Source organism: Pan paniscus, chromosome 16 (assembly GCF_029289425.2).
Source record: "Pan paniscus chromosome 16, NHGRI_mPanPan1-v2.0_pri, whole genome shotgun sequence".
In the NCBI taxonomy this organism is placed as follows: Eukaryota; Metazoa; Chordata; class Mammalia; order Primates; family Hominidae; genus Pan; species Pan paniscus.
In genome coordinates this window covers 29171563-29187614 of record NC_073265.2, presented here as the reverse complement: position 1 = coordinate 29187614, position 16052 = coordinate 29171563, and the positions used below count along the sequence as shown (strand labels likewise).

The following is a 16052-nucleotide window of genomic DNA, read 5'->3' as shown; positions in this document are numbered from 1 at the left end:
ATATATTATCTTTGATTTAAATACAAATGGTAACTATTTGTATTTAAACAAACTTGAATTTAAACAAATCTTTAGACTCTCAGCATAGGATATAAACAGGAGTTTATAAAATACAAATGGTAACCATTTAGATGCATATATTATCTTTGATTTACATACAAATGGTATTTAATCTTTGTATTTTTTCTTTACTCTGTTTGTGTAGATATTAACTGTCTTATTTTTAAAATCCTTTAAATCAAAGATAATATATACATCTAAATGTTTGAATAAAAAATTTATTCTCTGGCTTTTGCTACTCATTTGGGCATGAGATACTAGTCTTGCACAGGGAAGAAGAAAATAGCTTCTAAAATGCAGTGAACTCCTGTACACCCTAACAAGCTCCAAAAGACCACAGGTGGTTTGGTTAAACAGCTTCTTTTCTCTTCTATTTCTTTAAGACCTGGACTGAGGGCTCTAAGGGACAGTACTGATACGTGTCAGGAGGGAATCACTCATATTTTTCATACTCTCACATGTGTCTACCTTTCTTGAATCAAAGGCTGAGCAAAACTTAAAGATAAGTTTGTAGGCAGAGACAGATAAAACCTACAGTAGTTTGCAATCCTCCAGGCTGGCCATGCACACAGACATCAACAAGGGCATCTCACCTCCTGCTCTTCTTTCCGCTTGGCCTCCAACAGCCTCTGCTGCTCCTCCTGAGCCCGCCTTTCCAGCATTTCTTCATGAAAAGACTTGGGAGGGGGCTTGTTATGCTCGCTGAGAAATGACTGCACGTGGTAAGCCAGTTCAAAGATCATCACCTAAACATGTAAACAAAAATCAACCACAAATGATCAAATAATGGGAAGGCCCAAACAGGAGAGGCTACAGAACAGGAAAGCAAACTGGCAGTCAGAGGCCCACTTAGAATGCCATTATTCATTTTGATATGACATATTCTGAATTCGGTATATGATAGAATCACAGCAGGAAAAAGCTTTTAAAGGGCCCACTGCATTGTGTTATTATCAAGACAGATCATTACCTAGGTAAATAAAAAGCTTCACTTTTCTTTTATAGACCTATTCAACTTATTGGCATTTTCTCTATAGTAAATCCAATAAAATATATTTCTTTAGAAATAAATCTGACAAAACATTTAAGACTGCATGAAAGTAAAAGCTATCTTCCCAACTAGAAAACCTGTCCACATAATGAGAGTTGGGCAGAGAATACTCATTGCTAAGATCAGAGCTTTTTCTGTCTACCCAGCATACTGAAAATATTGTTGGGAGTACAGAGGCAAATATTTAAAGGCCTTATTATCTCCTTGTTAGTAACTGGTCAATAAAAAGCTGATAAATACTTAGAAAGTATTTTATTTCTACTTAGAGAAGCAGTCACAGATAGAATGTGGAAGAAAAAGGTCTCCCTTTCACACATTCTTTATGTGAACACAGCAAGCCCCTTTCCCTTACCCGCAGGAGACATAAATCATACTTAGGTTGATAAATCAATAGAACAAAGGTTTCTGAGACCCTCCCTGACTGGTTACCCAACCCCAAAGAGGTAAAGAGTGCTGATCCTTTGGTGGATGAGAAACATAACATTGAGATTTTTTTTCTCAGTTGCAATGAAGCAATTTTAAAATTCTTATTTTCATTATATGTTTGAAACTGTTTCTAAAGGGCCTTAACAGGGTGGTAAATAATAATAGAAGTCATTGTACCCAAAAATATAAAGTTAGTTCATTTGGTATCCTGCCTTTCTCTCAGGGAGCAAATGCAAAGAAAGCACAGCTCTTGCTGAGTGATGTTAATGCATTTTTTCTTACACCAGAAGCTGTGGCATTTACTGGATATATTTCACTTTACAGTCAGAAACACTAGTCTACAGTCTAAGAGGCAGGTTATTCTAAGAAAAGCTCTTCTGATGAAAGCTGGGGAAAGTAGGCAATTTCTATCATGTCAAAGAGAAACCACTTCTAAACCAAAAAGGAGGCAGGAGCCAAGCTGTGGAGGGTTTTTCTTTTGCTGCTCTATTTACTTTACTAGGGTTTTCTGTACAAATCAATCTGATAAACCTTCTAAGACTGGATGAAAAGAACTACTTTCCAAACTGACTCTTGCCTCCTACTACCCTGGTGCTACAGGGCTCACTGGCCTCCCTCAGACCTCTGCTTAAGTCTTGGAGGCCTCTCCTGAATGCCTTGTAAAGAACAGCCACTCCACTGTCACACTCTCTAGACCCCTCACCCTGATTTTCTTCATAGCACTTATAACTGCCTGATTGGTTGTGCAGTTATTTGACTGCTTTCTGTCTGTTCCCTTCCCAGTGTAGCCCATGGTGTGGTTTGCTCACTGTGGTTTTCCCAGTGCTGGAATAGCACTTGACACATGGTACACAGACAATAAATATCTGTTGAATAAATTAATAAAAAAATAAACTTTGGCTTTACAAATTTGAAAAAATAGAGTATACTTAAGTTTATTTTTACATGACAAAGAGCTGCGTATAGATTAAAAATCATTCAAAAGCAATTGGAAGTGCTTAAGAACAAGCTGTTTTTGAGTACTTATTTCCATTCAAATAATTAAATGACTCCTAGTTTTAAAAGGCAAGTATCAGTGAATGCCATACCACGATGAATCCCTATGCCATGCTTTAGTACCTAATTACACTCTATTTTACTTGAAAATAAAAAAATTTCTTTAGAATTATGTCTATTTTAGACTTTCCAGTACTCCAGACTTAATGGAAATGAATTTTAGATAAACAAGAAGAGTGATTTGCACAGTGCCTTCCCATGTTTAACACCCATTCAAATCTCATTATATGACGATGACTCAGATGAACGCTAGCACAGGCGGCCCTCTGAGACATGGCAGGTTCAGTTCCAGACCACTTCAGTAAAGCAAATGTCACAATAAAGCGAGTCACACGAAGTTTTTGGTTTCCCAGTGCATATAAAAGTTATGTTTACACTATATGGTAGTCTATTAAGTGTGAAATAGCATTATGTCTGTAGAAATCAATGTATATACCTTAATTTTAAAATACTTTATTGCTAAAAAATGCTAATGATCATCTGAACCTTCAGGACGTCATAATCTTTTTGCAGACAGAGGGTTTTGTCTTGATGATGGCTGCTGACTGATCAAGGTGGTGGCTGGTGAAGGCTGGGGTGGTTGCGGCAATTTCTTAAAAGAAGACAACAATGAAGTTGCTGCATCAACTGACTCTTCCTTTCATGGAAGATTTCTCTGTAGCATTCAGTGCTGTTTGATAGCCTTTGAGTCACACTTGAACTTCTTTCAAAGTTGGGGTCAATCCTCTCCAACCCTGCTGCTGCTTCAAAACAAAGTTTATGAAATATCCTAAATGCTCGATTGTCATTTCAACAATGTTCACAGCATCTTCAGGAACCACTCAAGAAACCACTTTCTCTCCTAATCTATAAGAGGCAACTAATCATCTGTTAAAGTTTTATCATGAGGTTGCAGCAATTCAGTCACATCTTCAAGCTCCACTTCTAATTCTAGTAATAGACTTCTTGATATTTCCATCACTTCTGCAGTTACTTCTTCCAGTGAAGTCTTGAACCCCTCAAAGTCATCCATGAGGGTCAGAATCATATTCCAAACTCCTGTTCATGTTGATGTTTTGACCCCCTTCCATGAATCATGTATTTAATGGCATCTGGAATGGTGAATCCTTTCCAGAAGGTTTTCCATTTACTTTGCTAAGACACATCAGATCAAATGAATCACTATCTATGGCAGCTATAAGACTGTAAAATGTATTTCTTAAATAATAACACTTGAAAGTCAAAATTACTCCTTCATCCATGGGCTACAGAATGGATGTTGTGTTAAGAGGCATGAAAACAACATTAATCTCCTTGTACATCTCCTTCAGAATTCTTGGGTGACTAGGTGCGCTGTCAATGAGCAATAATATTTTAAAGGGAATCTTTTTTTTCAGAGCGGCAGGTCTCAACAATGATCTTAAAATACTCAGTAAACCCTGCTGTAACAGATGTGCCATCATACAGGATTTGCCTTTCCATTTATAGAGCACAGGCAAAGGAGATTTAGCATAATTCTTAATGGTCCTAGAACTTTGGGCATGGTAAGTGAACACTGGCCTCAACTTTTGAAAAGTCAGCAGCTGTATTAGCTCCTAACAAGCGAGTCAGTCTGTCCTTTCATAAGGCTTTGAAGCCACACATTGACTTCTCCTCTCTAGCTGTGAAAATTGTAGATGGCACCTTCTTCCATATAAGACTGTTTCATCTACACTGAAAATCTGTAGCTACCTTCATCAATTATCTTAGGTTTTTCCGGGTAACTTGCTGAAGCTTCCTCATGAGCACATGCTGCTTCACCTTGCACTTTTATGTTATGAAGATGGCTTCTTTCCTTAAACCTCATGAACCAATCTCTGCTACCTTTTAACTTTTCTTCTGCAGCTCCCTCATCTCTTCTCAGCATTCACAGAATTGAAGAGAGTTAGGGCCTTGATCCAGATTATGCTTTGGCGTAAGGGAATGTGGTGGCTAATTTGATCTTCTTTCCAGCAAACTGTTACTGTCGGGGCAAACTGGGTAAGAGGTATATATAAATATATAATTATCTCAAAATAAAAATTTAAATCAGGCTGGGTGTGGTGGCTCGGGCCTGTAATCCTAGCACTTTGGGAGGCTGAGGAAGGAAGATTGCTTAAGCCAGGAGTTTGGGACCAGCCTGGGCAAGATGGTGAGACTTTGTCTCTCAAAAAAAAAAAAAAAAAAAATTTAAATCACAAATCAAAAATCCAAGAAACCAGAGGTTTCTCTGGAGCTGAATTTTTCATATAACTTCACATTACTTTTCAGTTAGACACTGGAATCCCCTTGTACTAAAAAGAACTTTGGAATCATTCCCAAGGCCTAGTTTTTTATCCAGGCCGTTCTACACTCACTTTCTAAATCTCATCAATCACTGAAGTTCTTGGAAGCAGCAACTTAAATGGACACAATTTTTACAACTAAAAGGCATTCCATGGACTGTACTATGACTCATTGTGTTATGAAAAGCAAGTAAAAATCTGTCCAGTTACTTTCCATGAAATGAATGGTTATCTTTGGTTATGTCTAATAAAAGTCTGAAACAGACATGGAAGCCGAGGGCACCTCTTCTCAGTTTTCACATAAAGAGATCGTTGGCCGGGTGCGGTGGCTCACGCTTGTAATCCCAGCACTTTGGGAGGCCGAGGCGGGTGGACCACGAGGTCAGGAGATTGAGACCATCCTGGCTAACACGGTGAAACCCCGTCTCTACTAAAAATACAAAAAAAATTAGCCGGGCATGGTGGTGGGTGCCTGTAGTCCCAGCTATTCGGGAGGCTGAGGCAGGAGAATGGCGCGAACCCGGGAGGTGGAGCTTGCAGTGAGCCGAGATCGCGCCACTGCACTCCAGCCTGGGTGACAGAGCAAGACTCCGCCTCAAAAAAAAAAAAAAAAAAAAAAAAGAGATCGTTAAACATAAGCTGCCAGGCAAAAACACTGAGTGATTTTACACAAAAGTGGGGCAAAGAAGCGTTATATTTCGAGGGAATTGGTCTGGCCTAAGGAAAGCACAGTCATACTCTGCCTCCAGAAGACACTTAGTCTTGCCTTCCACAGAGAGTTGTGCCACCCAGGAGAGAACTCATGTGTAGATCCTAATGTTCAGAAGATTAAAAAAGAATGAGTACTGCACTCAGTGTAAATGCTCAGGTATATGACAGACATTGAAGGAGTAGAGTGTGTCACTAATTATTGAGAAAGAAAACAACAAATTCCTCTGATATGCAAAGGGGAGAGGTGGTCCGAAATTGTTTGTCTGCCCACATTTTCCAACAAAAAGGTTCAAGTCATGATGCAAGATCCAAAGTATACAAAAAGTATGGCTGGGTTCACATCAACTGTCTTCAGAAAAATTCTTCTTCTTCTTTTTTTTTTTTTTTTAAGAGAGAGGGTCTTGCTCTATGGCCCAGGCTGGAGTGAAGGGGTGTGATCATAGCTCACTGTAACCTCAAACTCCTGGGCTCACGCAATTCTCCCACCTCAGCCTCCTGAGCAGCTTGCACTATAGGCATACACCACCACACCCAGTTAATTTTTTTAGAGACAGGTGCTGGCCATTTTGCTCAGGCTGGTCTCAAACTTCTGGGCTCAAGTGATCCTCCCACCTCAGCCTCCCCAAGTGCTGGAATTACAAGTGTGAGCCACCATGCCTAGCAGTTTTCAGAAACATTCTTCAGCATCAATAGTACCATCTATAGACTACAAATTTCATTAATCCTATTAAATAAATAAAAATCACAATGTTCCCTTTTGTAGAACCAATAAAACACAAAACATGCTACTCAAAATTGGATTTGAGGTGTAATGGGGAAGTTTACTGTCTTCTTTTAATTCCAGTTTAACAAGTCTTACCTCCCCACAGTGTTTCTTGGCCAGTTCTTCTAGGCGAGATTTTAACAAATTGACACTTTCATTTGATAGACCTTTGGCATTTTTTAACTCTATTTCAGGAACTCTGGAAAAGGAAAAAAAAAAAAAAAAAAAAAAAAAAAGAGTTACTCCAGAAAGTATAGCCTGTTTGCATTAATATTTGCTAAACTGAAAGCACTCTGGGCCCAAGGCCCTTAATCTCAAAGGGACTTCAACCATATCCCTGCAACTCCAGTTGACAGTGGAGTCACCTGTGTCCTACAGGGAAGAAGTGGGCTGGCCAAAGCCTTCTGTCTGGGCTGTTAGACTTACTGGGCTTGACCCCTGTATCTAATTTCAGCTTTACAATCTGATTAAAATTCCCCAACATCAATTACTATTTATTTCCTACGATTTGACCTGGATCCCTAACTCTGAGTTCTTCACCTTAAAAAAAAAAAAAACATTCCAGTTCTGCAGCTGACTCTAGCCTAGTAACTTAACCATGTGCTCCTTTGTATGGTAATTCTCTACCCTAGCTTGCAGCCAATGAGAATTAACCTAGCTCTGACAGCTCACTGGCAAGGCCAAGCGCTCTACATTCAGGTGTGCTCTAGCATAAAGCAGAACAAGAATAACTAGGTGAGTGGAGCCCTGGTGATCCCTCTAGTATTCCCACAACACACTGCTGCATCCCAATCACTCATTCTGATCGAAACCAGGTGGAAATGCTCACTTCTTGTGTATAAATACATCTAGTCATGCACACTCTCTGCAACTCTGCCTAGAGCTCATCTAAGTCAACACTTTCAACTCAAGGACATTACACAACCAGCCCTCGGGTTTCATTTTATTCCCAACCAATAAATATCCAATAACAACTCTCTCAGATTAAATAGGAGTTATTTAATTTTACTGAAGAGATGATGACTCATCACTTTTTACCAAGCATTTCTGAGTAATTCATGGCATTTAACCAGTGAAGTCTTGAGTATGCACTTATCTATGCGTTCTCTCAATGCTTCAGTATGAAAGGGTGCTATGATCATTATCTATTTCTAGAGATAGAAATCTGAGAGAAAGTAGTCTATATGAGGGAAAGAACAGAAAAACAAACCATACAGTCCTGACTCTATGTATGGAATCCTGGGTTAGATTCCTCCCCAAAGAGCTGGGATGGGGCTGAAATTTCTAGAATTCCTCCCCAAAGGTCTGGGATGGGGCTGAAATTTCCAGAATTCCAGAATCTAACCCGGGAGTCTCTCTCTCACAGTGGCACCCAGGACTATTCTGCAGAAAAGCAATGTTTTCCTGTACCACATTCAAAAGGATAAGAATATTACCCCAAATTAAGATTTTTGTCATAATTTAAAAAATAAGTAATCATAATATAGCAATATTAACAGAATGGTGAAAAAATCATCAATGATGCTAATTAAACTTCAAAAAAAAATTCTAATGTTCTCTTTATTTCCTTGCTATATAATTCATAGTTTATGTAGCTGATATTATAATGTTTGCTTTTTAACTTTTTATAAGCATTTCCATGTTAAAAGCAATCATCCCATAATATTTTTATCAAGTGGACACATTAAGATTTACCTGAATAGTTATCTAGTGCCATGATTCTTAACCAGGGGTGATTTTGGCCCCAGGGGATATCTGTCAACATCTGGAGACTTTTTTTGGTTGCCACAACCTGGGGAGAAATGTACTCCCGACATCTAGCAGACAGAGGTCAGGGATGCTACTAAATATCCCACAATGCCCAGGAAGGCCCCCACAACAAAGAGTTATCTGCCCACATGTCAGTAGTGCCAAGGTGGAGAAACCTCACTATAGTATTTGACATTTAGATTGCTTCCAATGTCTTTGCTTTCACAAATAATGCTATAATTAATATTTTAGCACTTATATAACATTATAGCACTTATACCTTTTTCTTTATTTTGATTTTTCAAGAATAAACACTTTGAATTCTTGAGGCTATGGTATAATAAAAAAATATATATTTGATATTTGACCTCTGTTCCTGGCACAGAGATCCTATCACCCTTGGAATTTCCTGAGCAACAGGGGTGAGAGGAGCATCTTATGTTTTTCATAACAAACCCCTTCCAACCATACCGGAGTTAGTACTCATGAGGGAACTCTGGTCAGTACCTGGATAGCTTCAGGATCAGGACTGGTCACCAGAAAAACCAAGCCTTGATTACAGGGTGAGAAATTTCAGCCCCATCCCAGATCTTTAGGGAGGAGTAGGGGGCTGAAGATCAAGTTCAATCACCAGTGGCCAAAGATTTAATTAATCAATCATCTCTACATAATGAAACCTCCATAAAAACCCCTAAACGACAGGGTTCAGGGAGATTCTTGGTTGAAGAACACAGGGAGGTGCTGGGAGGGTGCCAGGCCTGGAGAGGGTATGGGAGCTCTGTGCCTCTTCCCACACACCTTACCCTTCATAATACTTCCATGTGGCTATTCCAGAGCCATATCCTTTACAACAAACTGGTAAATGTAACTCACAGAAACTGAGTTCTGTGATGCATTCTAGCAATTATCGCAACTTAGGAGGGGGTGGTGGAAACCCCTAAATTTATAGCCAGTTATAAATACTGGCTATAAATGGTCAGAAGTACTGGGACTTGCCACTAGCATCAGAAATGGAGGCAATCTTGTGGAACTGGGTCCTTAATCTGTGGGGTCTTTGCTAACTACAGATAGTGTCAGAATTGAACTGAACTACTGGACACCCACATGGTATCAGAAAAGGCATCATGTATTTGGTGTCAGGAAAAAAAAAACAACCTAGAGAGGCACTGTTTTAATTTCCTTTCATAAGTTTTTAATTATCTTTTTCATTAATGTTTTATAATTAACGTTTCGTTAATTAATATTTTTATGGTATGTATAGTATACCTACTATAATACTCTCAGGACAGTTTTGGGGGCCAAGAATGGTTACTGACTTCAAGGAGCTCAATTTTGACTTATCTGTCTTTTCACATCCTCCCTATCACTTCTTAGGATAATAAATTCCATAAATTTACCACCCACTCTGTAAAGCAGAGTTTCCTTTTACTTGTCCCTTTCCATCTCAAAAACCTTCACTGGTTCCCCATACAATAATTTCAAACTACTTAACGCCATCCAGGCCAACCTGCCTTTCCATGTGGGATGAGTGGGGAAAGATTACACCAAATAGACATGCTTAAGTGCTGATGGCTAACACTTTGGCTCTAACTAGTTTTTCTCAACCAGAGGTGACATCACCTTCAGAGGGAGTCTGGAAATATGTAGGTTATTTGGTTGTTTCAATGCCTGGAGGACACTCGTGCCATTGGTAGGTGGGGGCCAGGGATGCTAAACATACTGCAGTGCACAGCACAGCCCTGCACAATGGACACTCGCCGGAGTGCCCCATTGAGAGGCAGGACAGATCCAAATACTCTCCCTCACTCTAGGCAGCGAAAGGTCACCTGAGGCACAGACTTGCTGAATTTCTAATACCAGCCACACTCTAACTATGCAAGGGCTTTCAACAGTCACCATGCCTTTATTGTTTTCTTCCAAATTTTTCCTCTTCCTAACTTACGAAGAAATAAATAAACAAAAGTTAACACATCAGAGGAAGCAAAATAGTCACTAGGCAAATATAAGTATCTGTAGTGACAATTCTATAACTATGAACAGGCTTAAAATGAGACAGGTTTCATGAAAACATCTATTGCTGATGTAGTTTTGTTGAAATAGAGGAAATGAAATTTTATGTGGAATGGGAGCAGGAAGGAGAAAATACTACGAATTTCAATCTGTTTCTATGTTGTCAAAACAGAAAACTGAAACCACGTCAAAGCTATTTATAAATGTACTCACACATCTGGATAGGTAGGTGGGCATTTAACCCTCAAATCCACTTTTACATATACTTCTTCACCAGTTAGGCCTTGAGGGTACAAAACTAAATTGATTTCAGGGGGCTCTTTGACCTAAAAGAGGAAAAACAAAAAAAATTTTTTTCATAGCTGTAGAGCCAATCATTAATGATTAAGATAATGATCATTTTAGATCAAAAGTTCTACTTTAAAAATATTTGTAATTATATTTTACATAGATAATCTGGCATACTTTCCAAAAGCATGATTTAAAAACAAAACCTAAGCCAGAGAAAATGCACTTTCCTTTTTTAAGTTATCTAAGGAATGAACCAAAATGTTCCACTCAGCTTCCATTCGTTCAGATGTTACTGAGTTATTACGCCTGGGTGCTCTCCTGGAAGTTGGGAGTGCAGGGGTAAATTTAGACAGACACAGTCCCAACCAGCTGATACAAACTAGAAGACAAGTGATTTCAAATAGTGATGACTGCTGTAAAGAAAACAAAGCAGAGTAGAGGGACATAGTGGTGGGCGAGGAGAAGGTATCTGGACAGGTAGGTCAGTGAAGGACTCTGCGAGCAGGGGAGATTTGAATTGAGATCTGAATACTGAGATATTAACAAATGAAAACCCTTGACAAGGAGAGAATTGCATATGTTTTCAATCAACTACTTTTCACCAAATCGCAAAATACCCTTGTTCTTCAATTTAGATACACTTTTTCCAAAGTGGATTTGAAGTAGTTCATATTATATGCATATAATGAAAAAGGGGAGTCTGAGAGAAAAAACAATGGCTGAGCGCTCCCATGGTCCAGGCACCTTACCAACTTTGCAAGGCAGGTGTCATCTCCATTTTACAGATACAGAAGCTCAGGCTTAGGGAGTTTTACATTCTTGCCTACAGATACACAGGGACAGAGCTGGGATTCAAACCCAGCCTTAACTCCAAACCCTGTCTCCTCCCATAAGCCACTCTTTTATTATGCCATCCTAAGTTGCTGGGATTGAGCCTTGATTTTTTTCTCTGAATGTCCTGGCAGGCAGGGCAAAAAGAGAAACGTGGTATCATCAGAAAAGAGAAAGCCTGAAAATTATTTTAGGGAAGCAAAGTACTTATAACACTAAATTCTAACAGAAATTTATAACGTGAACCTTACAAGGAGTACCATATAATAAACACTGTACTCTTCTACTATGTGTACAAAATTTGTAAGATCAGTTCTTATATGGCTTTATAATAATCCTTGATAAATGTGTGGGTCCTTCCATAAAGCATAATTCTGCGAATGTGGTCTGGGGAAGGGTTAAGCACTCTTTGGTCCACAGGCCTTTCATCCACTCATTCACCCATCATACATCCATCACCCATATTTGCTAAGCACTGACTCTGTGTCAGGCACTGTGCTTAGTCCACGGAGGTGAGAACACAGATATGGTTCCAGCTCTCATGGAACTTCAGTCTGGTGGGGGAAAACAAACATAATAAACACATAAGTACAAGTTTAGAGAGTGCCGTTGAAGAGATGACGTGGTGCTCTCCTTAGCAAACGACTTGGGGTGTGAGGGTATATACTTAAATGTGGTTATCAAAGAAGAACTGAGGATGTAGCATTGAAGCTGAGACAAGCCAAGAGACCAAGCATTCCAGGCAAGGAAAAAAAGAGACTTGAAATACATTTGAGAATTATTTCATTCAGTAACAATTTTTGAAAGTTTTTTGTTTGTTTTACCAGGCACTGGGCTTGTAGGAATGGCATTTCAAATGAGTGGAAGACACTGAAAAATTCAGTTGCCTATATTTGTCTAGCTGCCTAGCTGGAGGAGGAGGGATGCACACGGGGAGGTGGCCTAGGCCCGTACTTCGATGGAACGAAGAACTTAAAAAAAAAAACCTACTTATATGTTTATTTGATGAAAATTTAAAAACGAAGTCATGAACAAGTTAAAAGTAAACTTTGACGAATTTGGTTTTTAGTAACATTGGAACAGAGGGGGAAAAAAAAACCCACAGGGACCATAAAACAAAAAAAAGGTCATTTTGACTCTATCAACATTTTTTAAATCACATAAATTACGTAAATAAATGCATATAATTAGGAGAAAAATATATGCATTATATGACCCAAAATGCTAGTTTTCTTAAGATATTTAGCTCTTACAAATAAACAAGAAAATGGACCACAGAGTAGAAAAATAAACCAGAGTATGAGCAGTTCACAGAAAAAGAAAAATCAATGGTTTGTAAACAAAGGTGTTCTAGATAATTTATAAATAAATAAAAATTAAAATGAGATATGTTTCATTTATGTGGCAAAGATGAAAAAGTCTAACATATATAGTATTGTTGAAGATAAAGGAAAACAAACACCACCATACACTACTGGGGGATCCAGGGATTGAAGCAAGTTTTTTGGAGGGATGTTTCCAAAAGCTATCAAATTATAAATGAGCAGACCTTTTGCTACTGTGGAAAGCTAGCCAAAATAAGTTAGTAATTTGTAACTATCTATAAATTATAGATACTTTAAACTAGCAGTGTCTAAACTTTTTACAAATGCAAAAGTTTTTAGCATGCACCTCAAAATGTTATTTATAAATGATACACATATGCTACTAAACTGAAATTTATATTACAACACATCCCCACTAAAAGAAGTTGAAAAAAAAATCTAACCTGAATTTATTGGCAGCAAATTTAGCTTGAACTGACATGAGGTTAGTTATAGTGTTTATTTGTTCAGTGTGAAATTTGAGTATTTCTATGTTTCATTGTGTTTGATTTTCGATGCTGCCCCAGACACTGAGGAAGGTATTAGGTAATGTGTGGAATGTGCACACATAAACGTGAACAGAAGCACTTCTGAATTCTGAAACCCATCAAGTCTCAAGAGTTTTGGATAAAAGGCTGGGCACGGTGGCTCACACCTGTAATCCCAGGACTTTGGGAGGCGAGGCGGGAGGACTTGAGGTCAGGAATTCGAGACCAGCCTGGCCAACATAATGAAACTCCATCTCTACTAAAAATACAAAAATTAGCCAGGTGTGGAGGCGGGTACCTGTAATCCCAGCTGCTCAGGAGGCTGAGGCACAAGAATCGCTTGAACCTGGGAGGTGGAGGTTGCAGTGAGCCGAGATTGCACCACCATACTCCAGCCTGGGCGACAGAGAGAAACTCCCTCTCAATAAAGAGTTTTGGATAAAGGATTTTGGACCGGCATCACTTTTCCCTGGCAAATAGCAGGTGATAATAAGTGCTTGTTGAATGACTAAACTCTGATTCATCCTTGAGACCATCAATTATTTGCCTGCCAGTCCTATGAATGTGTTGAGGCCATTTGCCCAGTGTACAATAGGCCACAGACAGCTATTTAAATTCTTCTGCCTGCCTTCTATAGTTTTTGCTTCGGTTTGTCTAGTATTCCATCTTGTTATGAAAGCCACCAGCTATAAATTCTTGGGGTTATCAATATCCCTACCTAAAAGAAGTTGCTTTTTCTCTTCCATTTTTCTGCAGCCCTAGGAGCAGACAACTAAGCTTGTATAAAGTAAACAAACTAGTTCAGAATGAAGCCTTAGGAGCTTTGTGTTGAGTCCCATGTACACTTTGAGACACCTATTTTGGCTGCTTCTTGGGCCTACTTCCTGATTCTCAAGGTTTGGGAAGATAGAAGTTGCCCAGTCACCAACTTCTCTGTCATGTTAAGGGGAATAATTTATATTTTTACCATTTCAGGTTAAAAGTAACTTCATATTATTAAGCATTAGAAAAGTAAGCTCCCTGAGGGCAAGGATTTTTGTCTGTTTTGCCCACAGCTCTATTCCTAATGCCTAAAACAAATATTTAATGAAGGAAGAAGCACCCTGAGTTTGAGAGAGAATATTTTGTCCTGATAGCTCCAGAAGATGGTATTTCTTGAGGAAATCCTGGATGTGTAGATAGAACAGATGTTGTGAAATGCCAGAGTTAAAAGCAGATGAAGAGGCCAGGCGCGGTGGCCCACACCTGTAATCCCAGCACTTTCAGAGGCCAAGGTGAGAGGATTGCATGAGCTCAGGAACTTGATACCAGCCCGGGCAACAGAGCAAGACTCTGTCTCTACAAAAAATTAAAAAAATTAACCAGGTGTAGTGGCATGTGCCTGTAGTCCCTGGTACTTGACAGGCTGAGGCAGAAGGATTGCTTGAGAATAGGCTGCAGTGAGCCGTGGTCATGCCCCTGCACTCCAGCTTGGGAGACAGGGCAAGACCCTGTCTCAAAAAGAAAAAAAAAAAAAAAAAGCAGATGAAGTTAGAACTATGTTTTAAATGATAATATGATAATATTCAGAAATAGTTTGGTAGATCAACTCTTCAAGGATGGGGAAAAAACTGTCAGTATAAATACTTTATAACGTGCCTTAATTTCCAGACAAAAAGGCAAAATATTATTTTAAACAAAATGCCATTTTAAAAGGTCTAGAGCTAGAGCAAGCTGGTCTAACCCGAGGCCCATGGGCCGCTTTGAATGGGGCCCAACACGCATTCGTAAACTTTCTTAAAACATTGAGGTTTTTTTGCGAATTTTTTTTTTCTTTTAGGTCATCAGCTATCCTTAGTGTATTTTGTGTGTGGCCCAGGGAAGCCAAAAGATTGGACACTCCTTCTCTAGACTCAGTCTAGAACCCTCTCTCTACTACAGCTAAGATGAATGTGTGCTTTATTCTGAGCTAAATGTCTTAGAGGAAGGTGCAGAGGTATGGAAAGTTCCTCCATGCCGGAAAACACAGTGAGGATGCCTGGGGAGTACAGAGGGAATTATGTGGCGTGCAGATTTGAATGCATGGATGAGACTTGAGAATTCTGATTGAGGACGTAAGGCCTGTGCGAGCGCCCAAAAAGCGTTCTCAGAACAAAGTAGCAACGGGCGCGTATGAATTGCTGTGGTATCATCCGCGAGGACTTTCAGAGGGGAAAAAGGACAAGGTTGGAAGGAGGCAGTTATGTTATGGGATGTAGGCAGGAATAAGAAGCAGTGCCAGGTAAGAGGGAGGAATCCAGGGGGATTCCTCTGGGGAAATCATGGGGAAAGGACTGTAGAAGAATTCGGCCTAGGTGGGATTCTGCAGACCAGCTGCAGGTGCAAGGACTAAAGTGAGCATGGGTGGAACCCAAGGGATGAAAAGACTGCAGGATCCTAAAGGGGCGGCCCAATCTGGAAGTGTCCGGGCTTTGGCCCAGGGCCCGGGAAGGCCAGGGCACGCCAGCCCGGGCCTGACAAGCCACGTTCCTACCGGTCCGCAAGCGTCCGGCCGCAGGTCTTGGAAGTCCGCGCCGTAGATGGCCTCCAGGGCCTGTAGCTCGTGGTCCTGTCGTTGCGGGTAGCTCTCCGGAGGCTCGTCCCGGCCGCGCCCGGGGGCCCCACGGCCCCCAGCCATGGCAGCGCTGCGCCCAGGGCAGGGCGGCCTTGCCTGGGCGGCGGTGGGCCCCCGGCAGCCTGCGGGGCGGGGCTCCGCGCTGGGGACGGGCTATGGGCGGCGCTCCACGCTGGAAACGGGCTCGTGGGCGGGGTTCCGCGCCGGGGACGGGCCGTAGGCGGAGCTCTGCGCCGGGAGCTACCTCCGGAGGCTCCAGAAGCCCAGGCGAAGGAAGAAGGCAGGGGGACAGCTTTGCCCACATCCTGCTGGGGGAAGGGGAGCAAAGGAACTCCACGAACTTAAGAAATGAATCACACAGATAGGAATGAAAACGC

At 40.5% G+C, this 16052-nt stretch overlaps 1 protein-coding gene across 5 annotated transcripts in view; it reads right to left on the bottom strand.

The window, feature by feature from the left end:
* EIF2AK4 (eukaryotic translation initiation factor 2 alpha kinase 4) overlaps positions 1–15827 on the bottom strand; it is a 101540-nt gene extending 85713 nt beyond the window's left edge. For all 5 annotated transcript variants that reach the window (XR_004666470.3, XM_024925587.4, XM_034938507.3 and 2 more), the window contains exons 1-4: positions 15595–15827; positions 10322–10434; positions 6446–6548; positions 654–806 (exon numbers count right to left, since the gene is read on the bottom strand). Coding sequence is in view for 4 of the 5 variants with exons in the window: in XM_024925587.4 (XP_024781355.2) it covers positions 654–806; positions 6446–6548; positions 10322–10434; positions 15595–15738 (513 nt within the window). In the remaining variant the exon portion in view is untranslated. The remainder of the gene's footprint in view (positions 1–653; positions 807–6445; positions 6549–10321; positions 10435–15594) is intronic.
* Positions 15828–16052: the final 225 nt, after the last annotated feature.